This window comes from Meles meles, chromosome 6 (assembly GCF_922984935.1).
Source record: "Meles meles chromosome 6, mMelMel3.1 paternal haplotype, whole genome shotgun sequence".
Lineage (NCBI taxonomy): Eukaryota > Metazoa > Chordata > Mammalia > Carnivora > Mustelidae > Meles > Meles meles.
The window spans coordinates 53373791-53399556 of record NC_060071.1 but is presented as its reverse complement, the minus strand read 5'-3'; the positions used below and the strand labels follow the sequence as shown (position 1 = coordinate 53399556).

Below are 25766 nucleotides of genomic sequence, written 5' to 3'. Positions count from 1 at the left end.
AGGAAGGAAACATTCCTGTACATATACCGCATATTATGTAAATGAGGCTTATGCTCCTCTTGGGTGGAGATTTTAGTATTATAATGAGTTAAAGGTAGTTGTGGGTCATTCTAGGGGTCATTCCATTGTCTATCTGCATAGGCACAAATTTTGGGAGTTACACTCAAACTCGTCTAGGCAGTCTGGACTGGTTGGAGATCTTGCCGGTGTAGCTGTTATCACTTGGGTGGTTCCTCTTTCCTTCTGCCTGAGTTAAGAGATAAGCTGGAAAAGAAGAGCTTAAGGAAAAATGGGGGATACAGGCCCTGAGTACAGGCAAGTGGGCAATAAAGGTCAGGTCTTCGGGACCAGCTGGTGACCCTGCTTCCCTTTTAGCAAAGCTCTGGGTCTTATCTTGATTCAAGGAATATATGACGCCTTCTTACTCTTCTGGGAGGGCCTGGTGGCATTATAGAAATACCTTGTACCTTTAGTATCTGACTCTTAGTCACAGTGGGTGCCAGTCTGGACAAAAGTCTTGATTCAGAGTCTCTCTGATGGGAAGGGTGGGGATTGGTCTGAAAGAGTGGTTTGCCACCCACATATCAGCATAGCTAAGCCGCACCTGATTATTTTCTTCCATAAAATAGCTCTGGCCTCCAACCTTACCTCCCCTGTAGAAGGTGCTCTGGTTCTATTAATCAGGCTTTCCTTTCACATTTTCTTCATCTTCTTTTTCTTCTTCCTTCTTCAAGATTTTATTTGACAGAGAGAGAGAGAGAGACCACAAGAGAGGGAACATAAGCACAGGGAGTGGGAGAGGGAGAAGCAGGCTTCCCGCCAAGCAGGGACTCGATCCCAGGACCCTACGATCATGACCTGAGCCTCCCAGGCACCCCTACAAACTGTATCTTAAATGTCACTTGCATCATGTCAGTCCCTTGTCTGTCCCACATCTCTTAGTGGTTCTCAAATTGCTACTACAATAGTAGCATTCACTCATTCCTGAGCCCTCACGCTTACTAAATAGCCTTACTTCCCCCTGCCCATTCCTTCCTCTGCACAATTTGGCCAGGCTCCTCCTGGTCCCACATTCCCTCCCAACTCTCTCTCCTCATGTCCCTCCTGACTCCTCCAGACTCTATGAAAAGCTGCAATATCTTTAGTATTCTGGCCACAATATAACATGGAACATCTTCTGCTGTTCTTTGCAATGTATATAGTTTTTTAAAATTATTTTTTAAAGATTTTATTTATTTATTTGATAGAGATCACAGGTAGGCAAAGAGGCAGGCAGAGAGAGGTGGGTGGGAAGCAGGCTCCCTGTGAGCAGAGAGCCCAACGTGGGGCTCGATCCCAAAACCCTGAGATCATGACCTGAGCCGAAGGCAGAGGCTACCCACTGAGCCACCCAGGTGCCCCTGTAATGTATATAGTTTTGGCTCTCTAACTAGTCGTTCAAGTCAGAGGGGAGGTCAAGGCTTCTCTGCACCTTCTATGGTGCCAAGACACTGTAAGTTCTCAATTAACACTTTGCCCATTAGACTTTCTATGTGTAGGCAAGTCCCCCCTGACCTTGTCTTTTACCGTATCAGCACAACACATTGCTATATGAAGGATTATACCACTTACTATAGTTTCCTTCTTTTATTTTTAAAAGATTTTATTTATTTACTTATTTGGCAGAGAGAGAGAGAGAGAGCTCACAAGCAGGCAGAGAGGCAGGCAGAGAGAGAGGGGGGGAAGCAGGCTCCCCACTGAGCAGAGAGCCTGATGCGGGGCTTGATCCCAGGACCCTGAGACCATGACTTGAGCCAAAGGCAGAGGCTTAACCCACTGAGGCACTTAGGCCCCCCCCTTTTTTTTTTCTCAAAGATTTTATGTATTTGATAGAGACAGACTGAGAGAGGGGAGTGCCAGCAGGGGGCAGAGGGAGAGGGAGAATAGTCCCATGGGCTTCCATCCTAGGACCCTGAGCTGAAGGCAAAACTTAACTGACTGAGCCACCCAGGTGCCCCTATAGTTTACCTTTTATCAAGGTGGACCCCATACCTGTTTCTTGGGCTGCATTGGGAGATCCTTGGGCATAGAAACCACCCTGCATTTGTTTTGCACTGTTCATAGCATTTTGCAGAGGGCTATAGTAAGAAGCTGCAGCTTAACACCTGTCCTCCCCCCAGCATGAGTATTTTATATGATGGAGGGAAAACAAGCCACCTATTTTTTAAGTAGTCTCCGCACTCAAGGTGGCTTAAATTCACTACCCCGAGATCAAGAAGAGTGCATGCTCTACTGACTGAGCCAATCAGGCACCTCTGAAGTCTTGGAGATCTTGTCTTTTCAAAAACTGAGGCAATGAGAGATTAAGTAACTTGCCTAAAGTCACACAGGTGACCAGTGGCAGAACTGAGATTTGAATCCTAGCAGTCCTAGAATCCTCCCAATCTGCTCTTAACTAGTTCCCTACACTTGTCTTTTAAAAAGGTAGGTTGGGGTGCCCAGCTTGCTCAGTTGGTGGAGCATGTGACTCTTGATTTTGGGACTGTAAATTCGAGTCCCATGTTGGTTGTAGAGATTATTTAAGAATGAAATCTTTTTTTTTTTAAAGATTTTATTTATTTATTTGACAGACAGAGATCACAGGTAGGCAGAGAAGCAGGCAGAGAGAGAGAGGGAGGAGCAGTCTCCCTGCTGAGCAGAGAGCCCGATGCGGGGCTCCATCCCAGGAATCTGAGATCATGACCTGAGCCGAAGGCAGAGGCTTAACCCACTGAGCCACCCAGGCGCCCCAAGAATGAAATCTTTAGGGGCACTAGGTGGCTGAGTCAGTTAAGTGTCTGCCTTCAGCTCAGGATGTGATCCCCCGGTCCTGGGGTCAAGCCCCGAGTCGGGGGCAGGGGGGAGGGGTCCCTGCTCAGTGGGGAGCCAGCTTTTCCCTCTCTCTCTCTCTATGCTCTCCCTGTCTCACTCTCAAATAAATAAACTCTTCAGAAAAAAATAAATAAAAAGTACATTTGTTTAAAAAAATTCAAACGTCTAAACTAATTTTTTTTAGAAAGTACTAATATCTGAAGATATATGCTTTTGGATATTTATTTCAGCTTTGTTCTTAGTGGCAAAAACTCAAAACAATCTAAATATCCACCAAACAATGAATGATTAAATAAATTATGGAAACCCATTCTGAAGAATATTGTGCAGCTATTCAGAAAAAATGAGTTGGATCCATATGTATTGACCAGAAGGAGTGTAGATCATATATTGTAATGTGGAGAAAGGGAAAGAAATTGTAGAATAATGTATATAGTCTGATTCCAAACTTGAAAAGGAGAAAAATCTATACGTGCTTATTGGTATTTCTATATATTTCTGTAAACATAAAGGCTACAAGCCTTTAACATAGTTATCTCAGGCGATGAGATTAGAGGGGATTTAATTTACTTAAAAAAAAAAACACCCTCTTGTATTTTTAAACATGTTACAAAAAGCACGTACTACTTTTTTTTTAAAAGATTTTTAAAAAAATTTATTTAACAGAGAGCGATCACAAGTAGGCAGAGAGGCAGGCAGAGAGAGAGAGATGGAAGCAGGTTCCCCGCCGAGCAGAGAGCCCGATGTGGGGCTCGATCCCAGGACGCTGAGATCATGACCTGAGCTGAAGGTAGAGGCTTAACCCTCTGAGCCACCCAGGCACCCCTAAAGATTTTAATTTTAAGTAAGCTCTATGCCTAATGTGGGGATTGAACCCTTAGCCCCGAGATCATAAGTCACATGCTCTACAGACTGAGACAGTCAGGCACCAAGCATGTTCTATTTTTGTAATTTAATATGCACAAATGTGAGAGATATTGAGAAAAGAAAAATAAAAGTAAAATTAGAAGGTGAATATTTTCATGAGTGTGAAACAAAGGATGCTTGGCAGGGGTAAAGAAGGGCAAATAAGTTATACAGAGAAAGAATAATCTGGTTGCTTGGGTGGCTTGGTTGGCTAAGTGTCTGACTTCGGCTTGGGTCATGATCCCAGGGTTCTGGAATTGAGCCCTGCATCTGCCGGCTTTTCCCCCTGCTTGTGCTTTCTCTCTCTCTGATAAATAAGTAATAAAATCTTTTTTTAAAAAAGATTTTATTTATTTATTTGATAGACAGAGATTGCAACTAGTCAGAGAGGCAGGCAGGGAGAGAGAGGAGGAAGCAGGCTCCCCGCTGAGCAGAGAGCCCAATGTGGGGCTTGATCCCAGAATCCTGGGATCATGACCTGAGCTGAAGGCAGAGGCTTTAACCCACTGAGCCACCCAGGCGCCCCTAAGTAATAAAATCTTAAAAAAAAAAAAAAAAAACAGAGAGAAAGAATAATCAAATAAAAACAAATGATCCTGGGTGGCTCAGTCAGTTAAACGTCTGCCTCTGGCTCAGGTCATGATCCCTGGGTCCTGGGATTTAGTCCCACGTTGGGCTCCCCCCTCAGCAGGGAGTCTGCTTCTCCCTTTCCCTCTAACTTCCGCACCTCTTGTACTCTTTTTCTCTCAAATAAATAAATAAAATCTTTATTTAAAAAAATTCTTTTTAAATATTTAATTTATTTATTTGAGAGGGAGACAGTGAGAGAAAGCATGAGAGGGGAGAAGGTCAGAGGGAGAAGCAGACTCCCTGTGGAGCTGAGAGTCCCCTGTGGGACTCGATCCCAGGACTCCAGGATCATGACCTGAGCCGAAGGCAGGTGCTCAACCAACTGAGCCACCCAGGTGCCCCATTTAAAAAAAAAATTTTAAAGACTTATTTATTTATTTGAGAGAGAGAGTGCAAAGGGAGCAAGCGAGAGAGAGAAAGAGAGAGCACAAGCCAGGGAGAGGGGCAGAGGAAGAGGGAGAAGCAGGCCCCCTACTGAGCCAGAAGCCAGGTGCAGGGCTCCATTCCAGGACATTGGATCATGACCTGGGCCAAAGGCAGATGCTTAATGGACCAAGTCACCTAGACACTCCAAGAAAGTTTTATTTTATTTTTTATTTTTTAAAATATTTTTAAAATTTATTTGTCAGAGAGAGAGAGAGATTGAGAGAGTGAGCACAAGCAGAGGGAGCCACAGGCAGAGGGAGAAGCAGACTCCCCACCAAGCAGGGAGCCTAATGTGAGACTTGATGCCAGACCCTGGGGTCATGACCTGAGCCAAAGGCAGACACTCAACTGACTGAGCCACCCAAGAGCCCCTATTTATTTTTTTATTTTTTAAGTAATCGCCATACCCAATGTGGGGCTTGAACTTACAACCCTAAGACCAGGGTCACAGGTTCTACAGACTGAGCCAGCCAGGCACTCCTGGCATCAGAGTTTTAGTTTAGCAACACTGGATGCCAGATGGCAACTGAAACCAGGTCTTCAAAGACAGACAGCAGTGATTTTCAGCTTAGAATTCCATACTCATCCAAATATTTACTTAAATGCAAGGATAGAATAAAGACACCTCTTCTTCTTCTTCTTTTTTTTTTTCCCCGAAGTAAGCTCAATACCCAATGTGGGGCTTGAACTCACCATCCTAAGATCAAGAGTTCCTGGCTCTACCAATAGAGCCAGCCAGGTGCTCCATGGACAATTTTACATAGAGGCCCCTTTTAAGCAACCAGGCTTGCATACTGGAATGTAGAAAGGGCCACTGAGACCCCCCTGGCTGAATACAGACAGGCCCAACAGGCACCCGCCTCAAAATCTCCAGACCCCCTTACTGACCAATGGGCTACTTACAACCAGGCACAGTTACCAAACAAGGGAAAATTCCATACATCAAATCCTCCTCACCTTCCCCTCTTTAAAAACAGCCCCACCCACTACCCCTCCTCTGCTGTCCTCCCTGCAGTTCCCTTGAAATGTATGCAATAAACCACCTTTTTGGTCTGCCTCAGGTGAATTCTTTCATCTCCCAGGCCATTGGCTTCCATCTGATCATGGCCCCACATTTGGGGGTCCCCATCCTATCAGGAGAGACACCACATTAAGACACCACATTTTAGATGTTAGGATTCAGGAATTTTACAATATATATACTGTTTCTTGGAAAGTTATTGTAAGACCCATTCTGTAAAAATGAAACATGAAAAACAAAAAAGATTAAGACACAGAATTCAGGTAACAGGGGATCCAATCCATAAGAAAGATGCAGGAGGAGAGCTGTGACAGACCATGAGAGCAACCAGCATAGCCTGAGATGCAGGACAGGGACTCAAAGGGAGTTCTCTAGGGGAAAAAGAGAATTCCTTAGGATAGATGGAATGATTAAGAGTTTGTCAAAACTTGAGGATAAAGGAATGGAGAGCATTCCTCCCAGCAGCTCAAAGTCTCTGCTTCTGGGTCAAAAACGTCAAAATGAAAGCGCACCACGGGCTGCTTGCTAACCATGCTCAGAAAACAAGAAAGATAACCAACTAAAATGTGTAGTCATACATTCTTAACTGGCTATATGAACAATATTTACACAGTCATAATGTAATACTCTTTAGGTAAATGCTTTTTAATGGTTTTCTATATTTGGAATCACCATAGACAGAGTAACAGAGGTCTACGGAAGGTTAGGGAATAGACTATAAATATTATCAATTTGACAAGTTAAGAAGTACAGATGGCAGAATTTGGGATGCATAAGGTAAAGAGAAGTGGAGGGAAGGGCAGGGTTTCTGTCTCCTTTTATAAAGTGAAGGGGCAAAAGATCTAACTATATTCATTGACTAATTCAACAAGTACTTATTGAATGTCTGCTATGTTCCATACACTTTTTAGTTTTTTAAATCTCAAAGCCCAACGTGGGGCTTGAACTCAAGACTGAGATCAAGAGTGGCTCTACTGATGGAGCCAGCCAGGGGCCCCTCTGGGCACTCTTCTTAGTGCTAGTGATTCAGTGGTGAACAAAACAGACACGTATCTTTGCCTATTTACAAGGCAATGATGGAAGAGTTACACTGACAGCTCTAGTCTCCTGTGGACAATGGATGGTAGATTGGTAAACCGGGCATCCCCAAATTGCAGAATGGAGTACATCCCACACAGGGCAGTCATGGAGGTGCCACAGGGATCTCCCTTCTAGAAAGAATAAGCTAGGCTCCTGAATTCAGCTTAGGTCATGACCTCAGGGTCACAAGATTGAGCCCCCTGTTGGGTTCTGTGCTCAGCGAGGAGCTGCTTGGGATTCTCTCCTTCTGCCCCTACCCCTTTTTCTCTCATTCTTCCTCTCTCTAAAAATAAATAATATATTTTTGAAAGATTTTATTTATTTATTTGACAGGGAGAGAGATCACAAGTAGGCAGAGAGGCAGGCAGAGAGAGAGGGAGAAGCAGGCTTCCCACTGGGCAGAGAGCCCGATGCAGGACTTGATTCCAGCACCCTGAGATCATGACTTGAGCCAAAGGCAGAGATTTAACACAGTGAGCCACCCTGGCGCCCCCTAAAAATAAATAATATTTAAAAATATGCTAATATATACCCCTCCCAGTGAGAAAATAAACCTTCCCTCCTCAGAAAAGGAAAGAGGACATTGAGGTTTCTATATGGCCAGGTATTTTAATTCAGATTCTGCAGGAAGTAGACTCTAAGATAGAATCAGAACAGCGGCCCATGGGGCGCCTGGGTGGCTCAGAGGTTAAGCCTCTGTCTTCAGCTCAGGTCATGGTCTCAGGGTCCTGGGATTGAGCCTGACATCAGGCTCTCTTCTCAGCGGGGAGCCTGCTTCCCCCTTTTTCTCTCTGCCTGCCTCTCTGCGTACTTGTGATCTCTGTCCTTCAAATAAATAAATAAAATCTTAAAAAAAAAGAAAGAAAGAGAGATTTGAAGCATGAGAAGGATTCCAGGTGAGAGAGAGTCTGCTTTTGGCATTAACCATGGCAGGGGCCCCTTGACAAGGTATTTGGGTAGCCTCTTGAAGCTGAGGGTGCCCACTAGCTAACAGCCCACAAGGGAACCGAGACCCAAGTCCCGTCATGGCAAGCAACTGAATTCTGCCACAGCCCTGTGAGCCTGGAAGGGAACCCTGACCTCCAGATGAGAATGCAGCGCAAGGACACCTGGGTTTCAGCCTGGTGAGATCCTGAACGGAGAACAAAGTCAGGCAGTACTTGAGCTGTGGACCTCCCAAACTGTGAGCTAATAAATGGGCTTCCTTTGAAGTTGTTGAGTTTGTGATCCCTTGCTCTGCAGCGATCAAAAACTAACATGTTGGGGCGCCTGGGTGGCTCAGTGGATTAAGCCGCTGCCTTCGGCTCAGGTCATGATCTCAGGGTCCTGGGATCGAGCCCTACATCGGGCTCTCTGCTCCGTGGGGAGCCTGCTTCCTCCTCTCTCTCTGCCTACTTGTGATCTCTCTCTGTCAAATAAATAAATAAAATCTTAAAAAAAAAAAAAAAAACTAACATGTTGCCTATCATAGCAGATTAAGTGCAAACTTACGTAGTTTCCAAGGTTTTCCATGGTCTGACCCTTGCCTGTTCCAGGGCTGTGACCGTGTACTCTCTTCCCAAGCACTACTCTTCAGTGACATCCCCTTTCCTTTCAAACATGCCAAACTCCTTTCCACCCCAGAGCCTTGAATTGTACTAGCCTTTCCCTCTACTTGGAAAACTTTTCCCTGAGATTTTCAAAGCTATGGTTTTCAAATATCTTTTTTTTTTCAAATAATCTTTTATTAGGAACATTTCCAAGCATACATGAGTAATGGGAGTAGCAGAATGAAACCCTATGTTCAGCCAGCTTCGATGAACATATGGCCTATCTTTTTCATCTATAGTCCTCCTCACTATTCTCCCAATCTGGGCATTATTATCTTTTTATTTTTCACATACACCATTTCCCAGCTTAACCATTTTTAAGCGTACAGTTCAGTAGTGTTAGGTATATTCACACTATTGGGCAATCATCTCCAAAACTCCTTTCATCCTGCAATGCTGAAACTCTACACCTATTAAATAACTCCCCACTCTCCCTTCTCCCCAGCCTCTGGCAACCACCATTCTTCCTTCTGCCTCTATGACTTTGACAGGTCTAGGTATTCATACAAGTGGACTCATACAGTATTTGTCTTTTGGGGACTGGCTTATTTCACCTAGCAGAATATCTTAAAGATTCATCCATGTTGTAACATAGGTCGGAATTCTCCTATTTATTTATTTATTTTAAGATTTTATTTATTTGTTTGAGAGAGAGAGAGCACAAGCAGGCAGAGGGGCAGTGGGAGAGGGAGAAATAGATTCACTGTTGAGTAGGAACCTGATGCAGGACTTGGATCCCAGGACCCTGGGATCATGACCAGAGCTGAAGGCAGACGTTTAGCTCACTGAGCCACCCAGGCATCCCATAATTCCCTTCTTTTTAAAGGCAGTATAATATTCTACTATATGTTTATATCACGTTTTGCTTATCCATTCATCCATCAGTGGACATTTAGAAAGAAAAATGGACCCTTGGGTTGCTTTCATCTTTTGGCTATTGAAAACACTGCTGCAAATGAGACCCTGCTTTCAGTTCTTTGGGGTGTGTACTCAGAAATGGCATTGCTGAATCAGTTGGTAATTCCACTTTTAATTTTTTTTAGGAACCACCATACTGTTCTCCATAGCACTTGCACCATTGTTCATTCTTTTTTTTTTTTTTAAAGATTTAATTTATTTACTTGACAGGGAGATAGAAAAAGCACAAGTAGGCAGAGTGGCAGGCAGAGGGAGAGGGAGAGGGAGAGAGAGAAGCAGGCTCTCCACCTGGCAGGAAGCCCAATGCAGGGCTCAGTCCCAGGGACCTGGGATCATGACCTGAGCTGAAGGCAGTTGCTTAACTGACTGAGCCCAGGCACCCTTCGTTTTTACTGATTTTTTTAAAAAATCTTTTATTTATTTATTTGTGTGAGAGAGAGAGAGCACAAGCAGGGGGAGGAGCAGGCAGAGGGAGAGGCAAGCAGAGGAAGAAGCAGGCTCTCCACTGAACAAGAAGCCCAATGTGGGGCTGGATCCCAGGACCCTGAAATCATGACCTGAGCCAAAGACAGAGGCTTAACCCACTGAGCCACCCAGGTGCCCCCTACAGTGATTTTTTAAAAAATATTTTATTTATTTGAGAGAGAGAGAGAGCGCACTTGCAGAAATGGTGGGTAGGGGCAGAGGGAAAGGGAGAAGCAGGCTCCCTCCTTAAGGAGCCGTACTTGGGACTTGATCCTAGACCCTGGGATCATGACCTGAGCCGAAGGCAGACACTTAACCTACTGCGCCCAGGCTGTAGAGACTTGAAACTGACACTAGCCTTTTCTGCAAGCTCCTGCCCTGGGTACAAGCCTCAGAGTCATAGGCAAATGTAAATTCCTGATATGTCTTCCCCAATAGCCCTTGTGATCAACAGTCTCCCCTGCCTCCTAGAACCTTACCCTCCTATAAGCTTTAGATAAATAAGACTCTTCTGAGATTTACTAAAATCCTGCTCTTTAGGTTTGCAAATATTTGTCTTGGAATCATTCCATTTTGATGTGTATTTTTATTATATCCTTACAGATCATTAAAAAAAATTATTTATTTGGGAGAGAGAAACAGATAGTGAGAGCAAACATAAGCAAGGAAGACAGGGAGAAGCAGGCTCCCCACCAAGCAGGGAACCTGACATGGGGCTTGATCCCAGGTTCTTGGGATCATGACCTGAGCTGAAGGCAGATGCTCAACCGACTGAGCCACCCAGGAATCCCACTTACAGATCATTTTAATATTGTTTGGTTATTGCTAAGACAACAGGTATGATAGCACTGTGTTAAGCACCTGGGAAAATAGAAATGAGATGTACAGTAGCCCTTGGAAATAGTTTTGGTTTATGAGATATAGATTTAAGTTTATTTTTGTAATTCATGGTTTAACCATTTTATTTATTAAATATTTTGAAAGATTAAGATATTTCATAAGTAATGTTCCAGTTTAAGGGAGTTCGTATCCAATACATTGTTTTCTGAACAAAATGTTGAGAAATTTTGTCAGTCAGCTTCATTCAAGGGTAAATGGTTAGTTTTTTATCTCTAATTAGGTGACCTTGAGTCCTTTGGAAATGAACATTTACAGGACCAAACTACTGACTCTCTGCTGTGCCCAAGAGACTTTGCTTTCTAGACATGATTTCATCACATAGGTAAAGCAACCATCCAACATGAAAAGCTGGAGAATGAGGCAGAATCTTAACAGGATAAGATTGGAGGTGCTAAGGGGTTGAAACAAGAGATAATGCACAAAATTTGCCCACATTGATTAGGCCCTGGCTGACTTAATGAAAGCTTGTAAAACTCACAAATTTAAATTGATATGAAATACTAATTAGGACACATTATTCTGGTGCCCTGATTTATTGCCTTATGTTTTTTCTTTTTTTAAAGATTTATTCATTTTATTTTATTTATTTATTTTTAAAAATTTTATTTATTTATTTGACAGATGGAGATCACAAGTAGGCAGGGAGGTAGGCAGAGAGAGAGGGAGAAGCAGGCTCCCTGCTGAGCAGATAGTGCGATGCATGTGCACGAGTCAGGGGAGGAGCAGAGGGAGAGAACCTTCAAGCAGGCTCAACGCTGAGCACAGAGCCATGCGGGTCTCCATCTCAGGACACATGAGACCATGAGAAACCAACAGGCAGACGCCCACAGACTGAGCCTCTCCCAGGCCTCCCACCTTATTTTCTTCTACTGGGAAATTCTATATTGAACTTTACTTTTAGGCTTGGGGGAATTTATTACTGAGACATTTGAAAAGACTTTATTGCCTTTTTGGGGGGAAGGATTGTTTAATTTGGTTAGCTTGTGAAAGCACCAGTTTAAGAGAAGTGTTATTTTTTCAGCAGGCAAGGTAGAGTATGCACTTGAGTTCCCCTTCACATCCCATAATGACTTCAGGAAGTCCCCAGAGCAAGGCCTGTCAACATGTACACAGCAGGGCAGCTGTAATTTCTCATCAAACACTAGCTCCTGACGTATATATCCAGCTGGAACAGAACAGAGCAATGTTCTCCCATCAAAAGCTCTACAGTCCATCTTATGCTTGTCCAATGTAAACCTGGAAGCTGAAAAGCCCATGAGGTGCTTTTGTCCTAGTAATCCTCTGGGTGCCTAAGTGTGCCACCTCCTGCTATCTTCTGGGTGACTGTGGTCTCCCTTTCTGTTGTTGGAGCAGCTGAGAGTTGTTTATCTGAAGGAGACACCAAGGAATTGCTAGAAAGCAGTATTTCACTTAAAACTGTGTTTGATCTTATTTTATGGCTATTATGTGGCTACATAAAAGAGAAAAACAGGAAGAAAAAATAAAAACCTCGCTGAAATCTAAGCATTAGAATAAACGGTAGACACTTTCAAACGTTGCTCTTCATCCCAGGGGCTCCTATCATTCTCTTCAGGGCCAGCTTTACGTCTTGGTTCCGCAGTGTGTAGATGAGGGGGTTGAGGAAAGGGGTGATGGCTGTGGGAAATAAGGCAGCTGCCCCATCCAGGGGGCTATTGGTTTCAGGCCGCAGGTAGATGAAGGCACAGGGCACATAGTAGATGGTGACCACGGTTACATGGGCTCCACAGGTCGAAAAGGCCCGGCGCCGCCCATCAGTTGTACGGATTCTCAGGATGGCCTGAGCGATCTGTACATAGGAGAGGAGGATCAGGAAGAAGCAAGTAGCAACCACCACACCAATGTCCACAAAGGTCACCTGCTTGTTGACTGTTGTGTCAGCACAGGCTAGCCTCAAAACCGCAGGGATGTCACAGAAGAAATAATCCACCTGGTTGGGCCCACAGTAGGGCAGGCGGAAGGTCAAGGTGGCCTGGATAGCCCCATGGATGGAGCCAGCCACCCAAGCTCCAGCCACGAGGATGGTGCCTAACCTCCCATTCATGAGCACGGGGTAGCGCAGGGGCTGGCATATTGCCAGGTACCTGTCGTAGGCCATCAAGGTGTAGAGGAAGCACTGGGTGCTGCCCAGGAAGTGATAGAAATACAGCTGAGCCACACAGCAACCAAATGGGATGGGTTTAATCCCTAAAGTGAAGTTCATCATGAGGCGAGGGACAATGATGGTAGAGATGCCCATGTCAATGATGGAGAGAACACCCAGAAAGATGTACATGGGACGGGCATGGAGCTGCGGGTCCACTGAGACAACGACTAGAATAAGCAGGTTTCCCAGCTGAGTCAGGATGTAGGTTAGCAAAAAGAACACAAACAGCAATGTCCTTAGCCTGAGAGGGTAGGGAATTCCTGTGAGAATGAACTCAGTCAACAAAGTGCTGTTGACTCTTTCCATCCTCTGTAGAGATCTTACCTAGAGAATAGACAAAACAAGAGTTAGCACAGAAGTGAGAGGGAAGTGAGGAAGGACTGGGGAAATAGATTGTAAAACCAGGGACAATGGCAGAGTTTTTCTCTTTTTTAAAAAAAGAGTTTATTTATTTATTTGACAGAGAGAGAGATCACAAGTAGGCAGAGAGGCAGGCAGAGAGAGAGGGGGGAAGCAGGCTCCCTGCTGAGCAGGCAGCCCGATGCGGGGCTGGATCCCTGAGATCATGACCTGAGCTGAAGGGAGAGGCTCAACCCACTGAGCCACCCAGGCACCCCTAGAGTTTTTTTTCTTATGTGGAGAGAAGACAAATAAGCAGAAGTATGCTCTATGGCGGGAGTTGGCCTGTTTAGTAAATAAAGTTTTATTGGAACACAGCCATGCTCATTTACTTATGTATTGTCTGTAGCTGCTTTGACGCTAGGACGGCAGAGTTGAGTGTGGGGTTTGGCCTGCAAAGCCTAAAATATTTACTCTCTGGGACTTTACAGAAAAAAGTTTGCTCCTAGGAGTTTGCACCAGGAACACTTTTGATAAAGACTAAGGGTTTACTGGAAAGGAGTTGTGTGGAAAATATTAGATGCTCCACCAGTTCAGAAACCTCCAGAAACCACTGGCTTGTTCTTATCTCTGCCAGGACATAAACTTACACAGAATGGGGAGTATGCAAAAAGGAAATGACAAAATTCTTGGTCTCCTTTTGTAGTGGAGGGAATGGAATAGAATTTTGCTTAAATGGCTGGCTGTATGTGACAGGTCTTGATGCTACGCAAGTCCACTGTCTAAGTTCCTTGCAATTAAAAGAAGGGGGCGGCGGTGGCTCAGTCAATTGAGCATCTGACTCTTTGTTTCAGCTCAGGTCATGATCTCACGGTCATGAGATCAAGCCCCATATCAGGCTCTGCCCTCTGTGTGGAGCCTGCTTGAGGTTCTCTCTCTCCCTCCTTCTCCCTCTGTCCTTCCCCTTGCTCGTGTGTGCTTTCCCTCTCCCTAAAATAAATACACTTTTAAAAATAAATAATTAAGGGAAAAGAATGCTCATGAGGCTGTAAGCATATAGGTAAAGTTATTGTTGGTACTTGCTGCTATGTATTCCAGTATCTTTGCATGTAATAATGTAGCCTTGGGACATGGTAAAGGAAGAGAGGAGAAAAGGAAGCAAAGAGGGATGCCTGTAGTGAGATGTCAGAGATGAGAGAAAAAGCAAGGATAATGGAAAGGAGCAGAAATGGCTAAAGTAGGGCTCTCAGTGTGGAGGAGTTATTTTAAGTTTTTGGTCCAACCTCTTTTTTTTTTTAAGATTTTATTTATTTGACAGAGAGAGATCACAAGTAAGGCAGAGAAGCAGGCAGAGAGAGAGGAGGAAGCAGGCTCCCTGCTGAGCAGACGGCCCGATGTGGGGCTGGATCCCAGGACCCTGAGATCATGACCTGAGCCGAAGGCAGAGGCTTAACCCACTGAACCACCCAGGTGCCCCTTGGTCCAACCTCTTGATTGGCATTTCACCACCTGCAGACAAAGTTTGATTAATGAGCTTTTAAAACTCCCCTTAGTTTTTTGATCCCCCAATATCTAAGCTCATGGCTTAAGGTACAATGTCAAAGACACTGAGATGGATAGATTGATTTTGCTCTGGAATGATTCCTGTCCACTCAGAAGGAAGAGAGTGAGATTAATAGAGAAGTCAAGAGTTCTCTGCTCAATGATTCCTTCCAGCTTCACTCCTGTGCTCTTGCTCAAATGAATGTGAAGAGTAGGGAAGCAGCAACCTTGAGTAAGATATCATGGATAGATGGTCCTGCTGCTGGCTGGAAACCCTAAATGTGAATATTGTAATGGAACTGGGTCATCAGCTTGCCTCTTGGTTCTGAGAATGTTTCACAGCTCCAACGGGTTTTCATTTCCTTATTGAGGTTGTGAGGATGGGGAATGAAACTCTGGACCCAATTCGGGAAAATTTACCAATGGGTAGTTCTACTCAATCCTTAAACACTTAACTTTAAAACTGCCGTATCCATGCCAAGAGCTTAGCTCTTATTATTTAACTATCTCTTATAGCACTTTAAGCTATAGCACTTTAAGAAGCAGCTTAAATAGCTTTATAGCACTTTAAGAAGGCAGCAGTAAATCCTTTCACCTATGTTGTGGTTTTGTTTTTTCCCCCAAGTGAATGGAATAGCAGTTTTGATTTTAAAAAAAAAATTTTTTTTTTTAGTTGCAGGAAATCAGTGATGGTTGACCTTCAGAAAGTTGACCACGGAGCTCTTCTGGATGCCAGGGCTACAGACACAACGTCTTCACCTCCCAGCTTCAGAAACTAGCACGTTTAAGCTGCCATACAAGTTCCTTGAGACATTCGTAACTCCTCAATAGCAGTCCTGGCCTGAGTGAGCTTAGGTGGTTTCTCCGGCGGTTCTCATGGGATGCTATAGTTTTCTGGGGTCACAGAGGTCTGATGTTAAACTCTAAGGATTTAGAAGCCTGATTTGATCAGGTCTCCCTAGAGGAATCAGGCTCTGGGAAACCAATTCACATTATTCAATACCTGAGAGAATGACATGTAAACCAAACAACCAATTTGTTAATTTACAGTGGGAGATCTCATTCCCATGACTGAAATAGTGTGTTTACTACCCAGGGCAATCACTTACTAATATTAAGGTCTCTGGAAATCAAATTAAGAATCAGATGCATATTTCTAAATTTTGAATCAGAGCAAAGGAAATGTGATAGGACACAATTGATTTAGGTTGTGATATGTATCAATGAATTATGCCTGATAAGTTACACAGCACATTCACCTAGGGAGATTCTTTTTTTTTTCCTTTTTCTTTTTTTAGAACTTTTTTTAAAAAGATTTAATTATTGGGCGCCTGGGTGGCTCAGTGGGTTAAAGCCTCTGCCTTCGGCTCAGGTCATGATCCCAGGGTCCTGGGATCGAGCCCCACATCAGGCTCTCTGCTCCGCAGGGAGCCTGCTTCCTCCTCTCTCTCTGCCTGCCTCTCTGCCTAGTTGTGATTTCTCTCTGTCAAATAAATAAAAAATATTTAAAAAAAAAAAAAAAGATTTAATTATTTATTTGACAGGCAGAGATCACAAGTAGGCAGAGAGGCAGGCAGAGAGGGAGGTGGGGGAAGCAGGCTCCCTGCTGAGCAGAGAGCCCAATGCCGGGCTCGATCCCAGGATCCTGGAATCATGACCTGAACCGAAGGCAGAGGCTTTAACCCACTGAACCATCCAGGTGCCCCCATCTAGGAGGATTCTTTAATCTTTTCTTCAGATACAATATTTTTTTTCTTCTGGCAAGTAGTGGAGCTATATTGACCATGTTTTACTCTTTTTCTTGCTGAGTTTAATTTCCCTAATCATTTTTCCTTATTTGTTTTCCCTACTGTTTCCCTGTTTGTAATAGGGAATGTTCTCTGAATCAGTCTCTAGGAACTATTATTTTCTTTGGGGGAAATTTGCTGTAGATAGGGAATTCCAGTCCACATGGAATGTGCTGATTCTTGTTGCATTCAATTAGAGAGAATAGTATTTCCTAATCTTGCCCTTAGATTTTAGATCCATCTTTTTTGTTCCTCCATTTTTTTTTTTTAAAGTAAGCTCTACATCCAATGTGGGGCTTAAACTCCTGACCCTGAGATCAAGAATTGCATGCCCTACTGACTGAGCAAGCCAGGTGCCTTGGTCCATTTTAATGGGAGCAATGAGCGATGGGATGCAGTTTTATTTGTATTACTGTCCTTATTAGGTGTGATTCCAGTTGCAGTTAAGTTTTCCTCTGTTTTTTAAATAAGTTTTTCCACATTTAATAAGTTTTTCCTCATTTAGCTATAAAGGTTAATAGGATGACTTCCTTTTTGCCTCTGATGTGTTATGACCATCTTCCTTGTGGTACTGCCATTATCCTAGGTCTCCAAGTGTGAAGCTTGGTATTCACTGGATGAACTTCTACTTACTTGGAGTCATTAATAACCCAGATATAGCTCTGACATACAGTAAATCCTCTTAATAAAAAAAGTGCAGAGAAAAAGAAGAATGTGGCACAAAGAGAAAGGAACAGGACACTGATGAAAACTTCATGGACTAGGGTGATAGGAACTCACAGAACGATGACATGTTACATTTATGTATATTCTCATGATCGTTAGAAGAGTTAAATGACAGAGGAGTCCCACAGCTGTATAGTGCTAAAGTAAGGACCCCAGGTCCTTTGGTTTTATGGTTTCCAGTTCAGTAGTATTCACATTTTACTTAACAAATAAGCCAAAATGATTGAGTAAATCATGTTATTTCAGGACGCTAAATCATTAGATGTTTTCAGAACTCATTGGCATTATTAATCCCCAGTGTCCTGAGGCCATAGCTTTGTCTGTGATCTGAAAAACAATTTTAAGAGTTTGATGGTTCATTCTATCAAAGATTCCAAATTGGTGTTGCTGCTGCATTTTTAAACCTAGATGTAAAATTAAGTGCAAGTTCTAAAATCAAACAAGAGTCAATATTTGTTACTATGAACTGTGAAGTAGACCATCTCCTTTCCTTGTCAGGCATTCTAGCACACTGAGCCTTTCTTTGGGAAGTAGACCATTGCCTGGGGGCATAGTATTTTTATTTTACAGAGATTTAGAGTGTGAAGGTGTTTATGCAATATGTTTTTGAATTGTGATAGGACAGTAAATATAAAAAGTCTACTAGTATAAGCATGTTTAAAAAAGATGTGGGAATCATTCGTGGATCACAAAAGGTTTATATACACCTATAAAGCTGATCTTTAAAAATTATTTTAGTGACTGATTTGAGCAGGGGATCAGGTACTTTTCTAATGAGGCCAAGGGCACATTGACACTTTGACCCCATTTTGGAAGATGATTTTTGCTTAATTCTGGTCCCAAATACATATTTAACTCCAGTCACCTATCTCTCAAATAGCCATGAAGTAAATATAAACATACAAACAAAAAAAGGTTTTGTTTTTGTTTTTGTTTTTTTAAATACAATTAACTCAGTAGACTCTCTTTTAATTTATAAAAAGCATCTCAGAGGCACCTGGGTGGCTCAGCTGGTTAAATGTCTGACTTCAGCTCAGGTCATAATCTCAGGGTCCTGGGATCGAGCCCTGTGTTGGGCTCCCTGTTCAGCAGGGAATCTGTTTCTGCCCTCTGCCCATGGCACTGCCCCCCACTCAAGTTCTCTCTCTCTCAAATAAATAAATAAAATCTTTTTTTTAAAAAAGCATCTCAAATACTTAGAAAACTTAGATGATCTATTGCCATTTTCTGAATTTTCTAATAAGAAATGTAAATTGGAAAATGATCTAGAGGAATAATATTAGAATGAATATATACATATGCAATGAGATGAGAAAAATTTGAATTACTAAGTCTGAGAAATGAGATAAAACATTTCTATTAACATGTAAAACCCTTGTTAGAGCAATGAATTTGACATGTCTAACATATTCACTAACATAGAAAGGAGATTACAATTTTACTCCTATCCATTCGGTCTTATTGGGGGGAAGGGAGCTGATAAGGAACAAATAGCAAGGAGCAGGTATGAAACCACCACAGAACTCCAGATAGTCTTACCTTTTCTGGTTGGTATGCAATCTAGACAGTGAATGAACCTCTGAAGAAAGGTGGCTTTGGATAAATATGTAACCAATAAAAGTCTTGTGGAAATAAGGTTATCTTGATATAAAGTAGCTAAATGGTAGCTGCATAGTCTTAACAGAGTAGTAAAGAAAATTTCTGTAAGAGCAGGAAAAAAATCTATTGAATAGACAAGGAAAGACATTGAGAGCTGAAGTGACTGAGAGGGAAGAAACCCTTTGCACAGTGTAGGATCCAACATTTATCTGTATCTGAAACTTACTCTGTGTTCATCAATATTTGGAAGTATCTTCCTCTTATCTTCCTCTCTCTTCGGCTCTTCTTCACATCAGTGATCAAATCCTGTGGGTGATGATTGATTCTGGAAAATGGGACAGGACAATGGCAAGTGTTACTTGGGGGAGAGAGAATCCCCTTTATCTGCAGGTGTCAGTATCCACAGAAAACCCTCTTTCAGTCTGAGAGAAGGATATAAGTCTGTTCCTAGAGAGATTTCAATGGTTTTGGATTCCACAGGGCCAGCAGTAGTTGTTGTGAAGTGCTCATGGCAGGAGACCTAATTAGGCAGTTCTGGCTGGGTCAAAATGGAGGACCAAATTACTGAAAGTTGATTTATTTGTTTGTTTATTTGTTAACATCCTCCTCCAATTGTCTTATGCTGGGGGAAGAGTTGTGACCCCCTGGTGAGGGTAACTGCTAAAGTTGGTCTCTCTTGTGCTCTGTTACTTCTTTTATTTTCCCCAGAGTTGATTAGGGTATGTGAGACCTGTAGCTGGGGGAATATTGTAATGGGACCCCTGTGAGGAGACAAGACCAAAATCTTGGTTTGTTTCCTGGGATACTTAATTTTTAGCTTTTTCCGATTTTGTAACATCAGCTGGGACAAAATCTGTGGGGCTCATAATGCTTGTGGATGATTTCATGTCTGTGATTTCTTTTCTCTTCCAAAAGAGAAATTTTAGGAAAAAACCAAACCAAAACAAAACAAAAACCCCAAAAAACTATGTGGTTGTTGCTAGTTACGGATGTCTTCTTATTGGCACATTCACGTGTTCTGAAGCTTATCTTGCTTTGGAACAATAAAAAATAAGGAAATAGAGGACTTAAACAACAATAAACCAATTAGACCTAATAGACTATACAGAATATTCTACCCCAAAGCAGAATACACATTCTTCTCAAGTGCACATGGGACAGTTTTCAGGATAGACCATATATTAGGCCACAGATTAAGTCTCAATGTATTTGAAAAAGATAGACACTGCACAAAATATGTTTTCTGATCATAATGAGATAGTTGGAAGTTAGTAAAAGGAAAACTGTAAACTAGAAAATTCACAAAATTGTTGAAATTAAACAACACACTTTTTTTTTCTTTAAGCAAACTCTATGCCTAATGTGGGGTTTGAACTTAGGACTCTGAGATCAAGAGTCGTATGCTCTACCAACTGACCCAGCCAGGTACCCCCAAAAAATACACTTAAAAAAGAAGATTTTATTTATTTATTTATTGTAGAGAGAAAAAGAGAGAGATCCCGGGAGGGACAAAGGGAGAGGAAGAGAAATGCAAGCAGACTTCCTGCTGAGCATGGAGTCAGATGCTGGGAGATCATGATCTGATCCAAAAATCAAGATTTGGACCCTTAACTGACTCAGTCACCCAGGTGCCCCAAACAATAATTTTTTTTTTAGATTTTATTCATTTATTTGACAGAGAGAGACAGCAAGAGAGGGAACACCAGCAGGGGGAGAGGGAGAAGCAGGCTCCCTGCAGAGCAGGGAGCCCAACGCAGGGCTCAAAAAAATCCCAGGACCCTGGCATCATGACCTGAGCCGAAGGCAGAGGCTTTAACCCACTGAGCCACCCAGGTGCCCCTACACAATACACTTTTAAACAGCGAATGGACCAAAGAAGAAATCTCAAAGGAAATTAGAAAATAAAGATGAATGAAAATATGACATACTCAAACTTATGGGATACAGTGAATGTAGTGCTAAGGGGAAACTTAGAACTATAAATGTCTACATTAAAAACCAAGAAATACAGGTGCCTGGGTGGTTTAGTCATTAAGCATCTGCATTCCGCTCAGGTCATGCTCCCAGGGTCTTGGGATCGAGCCCCTCATCCTGCTCACTGCTCCGCGGGAAGCCTGCCTCTCTCTCTGCTGCTCCCTCTGCTTGTGTTCCCCCTCTCGCTGTGTCTCTGTCAAATAAATAAATACAATCTTAAAGAAAAAACCCCCCAAACCAAACCAAACAACAAAAAACCCCAAGAAACATCTTAGAGTGCCTAGCTGGCACAGTTGATAGACCATGTGACTCTGGATCTCAGGGTTGTGAGTTGGAGCCTTGTGTTGGGTGCAGAGATTACTTAAAAAAGAAACACACACACACATACACACATCACAAATCAAATCAAACCAAAAATGAGAAAAATCTCAATTAACAATTTACTGGGACATCTAGCTGGCTCAATAGGTAGAGCATGCAACTTTTTTTAAAAAAGATTTTTTTATTTATTTGTCAGAGAGAGAAAGAGAGAGCACAAGCAGAGGGAACAGCTGGTAGAGAGAGGAGGAAGCAGGCTCCCTACTGAGCAAGGAGCCAGATGTGAGACTCGATCCCAGGACCCTGGGATCATGACCTGAGCCAAAAGCAGACGTTTAACCAGCTGAGCCACCCAGGCCTCCCAAGCATGCAACTCTTGATCTTGTGAACTCCTGAGTTCAAGGCCCATGTTTGGTTTAGAGAGCACTTAAAGAAAACTTTAAAAAAATTCTTAAAAAATTATGAAAACAACTTACCTTTATAAAAAAATCTAGAAAAAGAAAACTAAATACAAAATTAGCAGATGGGAATAATAAAAAATTAGAATGCAAATAAATGAAATAGAGAATAGAAAAACAATAGAGAATATCAATGAAAAGAAAAGGATCAAAGAAATTGATAAAGCTTTACATAAATGCACTAAGAAACAAAGATGGACTTAAAGCACTAAAAATCAGTGAAGAAAGTGGGGATATTACTATCACTTTTATAGAAATAAAAAGGATAAGAGAGTACTATGAACAACTGTATACCAAAAAATTGGATAACCTAGATAAAGTGAACAAATTCCTAGCAATACGAAACCTCCCAAGACTAAATTGTGAAGAAACAGAGTCTGAAAAGACCTATAAAAAATTAAATAAGCAATAAAAAACCTCCCAACAAAGAAAAGCCTTGGTCCTGATGCTTCACTGGTAAATTCTACCAAACAGTTAGAGAAGTACTAATACCAATCCTCAAACCTTTCCAAAAATTGAAGAGGAGTGAACAGTAACTCATTCTATGAGGCCAGCATTACCTTGATCTCAAAGCCATAAAAACACTACAAGAAAACTACAAACCAATGTCCTTTATGAACACTGATGCAAAAATCTTCAATAAAATATTAGCAGCAGAATTCAGCAGCGTATTAAAAGGATTGTATACCAAGACCAAATATAATTTATTCTTAGAATGTAAGAATGGTTCAACATATGAAAATTAATGTATGTTACATCAAGAAAATGAAGGGAAAAAACACATGATCATCTCAATAGATGCAGAAAAAGCATTTGATGAAATTCAATACTTTTTCTTGATTAAAAACACTTAAACTGGAAATAGAAAAACAACCACCTCATCATAATAAAAGCCATATATGAAAAACCTATAGCAAATATCCTATTCAATGGTGAAAAGTTGAAAACATATCCTCGAGGATCAGTAACAAAGCAAGGACCAGGAACAAGGCTTGTTTTCACCACTCTTATTCAACAAAGTACTCGAAGTTCTAGCCAGGGCAATTAGTCAAAAAAAGAGAAATAAATGGCATCAAAATTGGAAAGGAATAAGTAAAATGATCTGTTTGCTGATATGATTTTTAATATTTAAAACCCTTAAGATTATACACACACAAACACAAATGAATTCAGCAAAGTAGCAGGATACAGAGTCAACACATAAAAATCAGCTGTATTTCTATACATAATGCACAATCTGAAAAAGAAATTACAAAAATGATTTCATTTATAATAACATCAAAAAGAATACATATTGGGGCACCTGGGTGGCTGAGTCATTCAGCGTCTGCCTTCGGCTCAGGTCATGATCCAGGGGTGCTGGGATCGAGCCCCGTATAGGGCTTCCTGCTTAGTGGGAAGCCTGCTTCTCCCTCTCCTGCTTCGCCTGCTTGTGGTACCTCTCTCGCTGTCTCTCTCTGCTAAATAAATAAATAAATAAATAAGATATTAAAAAAAAAAGAATACATATTTAGGAATTAAAACTTAACCAAGGAGGTGAGAGGTTTGAGAACTGCAAAACATTGTCTAAAAAACTGAAGAATTTTAAAGAAATTTAATTAAATTTCACAAATAAATGGATACACACCTGATATTCATAGATTGACAGATTTATTTATTTACTTATTTTAAAAGATTTTATTCATTTATTTGACAGATAGAGATCACAAGTAGGCAGAGAGGCAGGCAGAGAGAGAGGAAGAAGCAGGCTCCCTGCTGAGCAGAGAGCCCGATGTGGGTATTGATTCCATGACCCTGGGATCATGACCTGAGCCAAAGGCAGAGACTTTAACTCACTGAGCCACCCAGGTGCCCCAGATTGGCATATTTAATATCATTAAAATGTCAATACTTAAAAAAAGTCAATACTGCTCAAAGTGACCTACAGACTCAATGTAATCCCTCTCAAAATCCTAAACGACAATTTTTTTTTTTGCAGAACTAGAAAAACTCATCTTAAAATTCAATTAGCAATAATCGCGCCTCGGATAAACCTCATTGGCTACGATACTGCCACTGCGCAAAGCTTCATCTTAAAATTCATATGGAATCTCCAGGATCCCTGAAGAGTCAAAGCAATCTTGAAAAATGTTAGAAGGTGAAGGATGGTCGGTAAAATATCCTCCAGCTGAGAAGTCACTTTAAGACTGAAAAATGGGGGCGCCTGGGTGGCTCAGCGGGTTAAAGCCTCTGCCTTCAGCTCAGGTCATGATCCCGGGGTCCTGGGATCGAGCCCCGCATCGGGCTCTCTGCTTGGCTGGGAGCCTGCTTCCTCCTCTCTCTCTGCCTGCCTCTCTGCCTACTTGTAATTTCTACCTGTCAAATAAATAAATCTTTAAAAAAAAAAAGACTGAAAAATGAAGTAAGTCACTTCTTTCCATTTACAAAGGATTTTATTCAGAGTAACTTACTGACAGGACGTGGAGGGGAGGGAATCCATAGGGTTGGACGAACCAGGTAGTACATGGTCATTCTCCACTTTCATCTTCCACTGCTATTCTCTACCCAAGCCAGAACTTAATCCCATTTTTTAAAGAGATTTTATTTATTTATTTGACAGACAGTGACATAAGTAGGCAGAGAGGCAGGCAGAGAGAGAGGAAGGGAAGCAGGCTCCCTGCTTCACAGAAAGCCCAATGCTGGGCTCGATCCCAGGACCCTGGGATCATGACCCGAGCCGAAGACAGAGACTTTAACCCACTGAGCCACCCAGGGACCTCCTTAATCCCATTTTTATGGAGAGGGGCATGGGAGTAAGGTCACAGGGTAGTTATCCAAAGTGGAACCATCTGTGTGCTTGAGGATCTCTATTACTTATCTAAAGTGGGGTCTTCTGTGCATCAGTTGTCTCCACTAATTACCTAAAGTGGAGCCTTCTCTGTGCCACTTTAGGAATGCTCAGAGCAAACCTTCCGGGATTCTGGTGAGGGCATATATTAACCTCCATGGGGCTTGGAATCTGTAGCCTGGAGAGAGGTCATTGAGCAAGCATGAAAAATATAGAATCACTGTTGTCAGCATTCCTACAAAAAAGAATGAAGCTGGAAGATTCACATATTCTGATTTTAAAACTTACGACAATGCTACAGTAATCAGAAGTGTGTTTTTAGCGGGCACCTGGGTGGCTCAGTGGGTTATAAGCCTCTGCCTTCCGCTCAGGTCATGATCCCAGGATCCTGGGATCGAGCCCCACATCGGGCTCTCTGATCCGCAGGGAGCCTGCTTCCTCCTCTCTCTCTGCCTGCCTCTCTGCCTAGTTGTGATTTCTCTCTGTCAAATAAATAAAATATTAAAAAAAAAAGAAGTGTGTTTTTGGCATAGAGATACACAGACCAATGAAACAGAATAAAGATCCCAGAAATAAACCCTTGAAGATGTAGTCACATGAATTTTTTAAAAAAATTATTTATTTATTTGACAGAGAGAGACACAGTGTGAGAGGGAACACAAGCCGGGGGAGTGGGAAAGGGAGAAGCAGGCTTCCACTAAGCAGGGAGCCCGATGTGGGGCTTGATCCCAGGATCCTGGGATCATGATCTGAGCTGAGGGCTGATGTCTAAAAACTGAGCCACTCAGGTGCCCCTAGTCTCAGGATTTTTTGACAAGGGTACTGAGACCATTCACTGGCGGAAATGACAGTCTTTTCAACAAGTGGTGCTGGGAAAACTGGATTTTTATGGACACATAAAAAAATGAAGTTGTACCCTTACCTAACACCATATGCATGAATTAACTCATCAAAGATCTAACTGTAGTGACCTAAACCAATTCAAGTCTTGGGAGAAAACTTAGAACAAAAACTTCACAATATTGGCTTTGGCAATGATTTTTTGGTTATGACACAGGTAGCAAAAGAAACATAGACAAGTTCGACTTCATGGAAATTAAAAACGTGCATTAAAAAACACTATTAACAGAATAAAAAGGCAATCCATAGAATGAGAGAAAATATCTGCAAATTATATATCTGATAAACAATCAATATCCAGAACTCCTAAATCTCATCAACAACAAAAAATGAAAAATCTTATTCAA

At 42.1% G+C, this 25766-nt stretch overlaps 1 protein-coding gene and 1 pseudogene across 1 annotated transcript; both read right to left on the bottom strand.

Moving 5' to 3' along the window:
* Window positions 1-12313: 12313 nt before the first annotated feature.
* LOC123943535 (olfactory receptor 10G3) lies at window positions 12314-13255 on the bottom strand. The gene has a single exon (XM_046007821.1). It carries the CDS (start codon window positions 13253-13255, stop codon window positions 12314-12316), a length of 942 nt encoding a protein of 313 aa, XP_045863777.1.
* A 10381-nt stretch (window positions 13256-23636) lies between these two features.
* Window positions 23637-23759, bottom strand: LOC123945264 (annotated as a pseudogene).
* Window positions 23760-25766: the final 2007 nt, after the last annotated feature.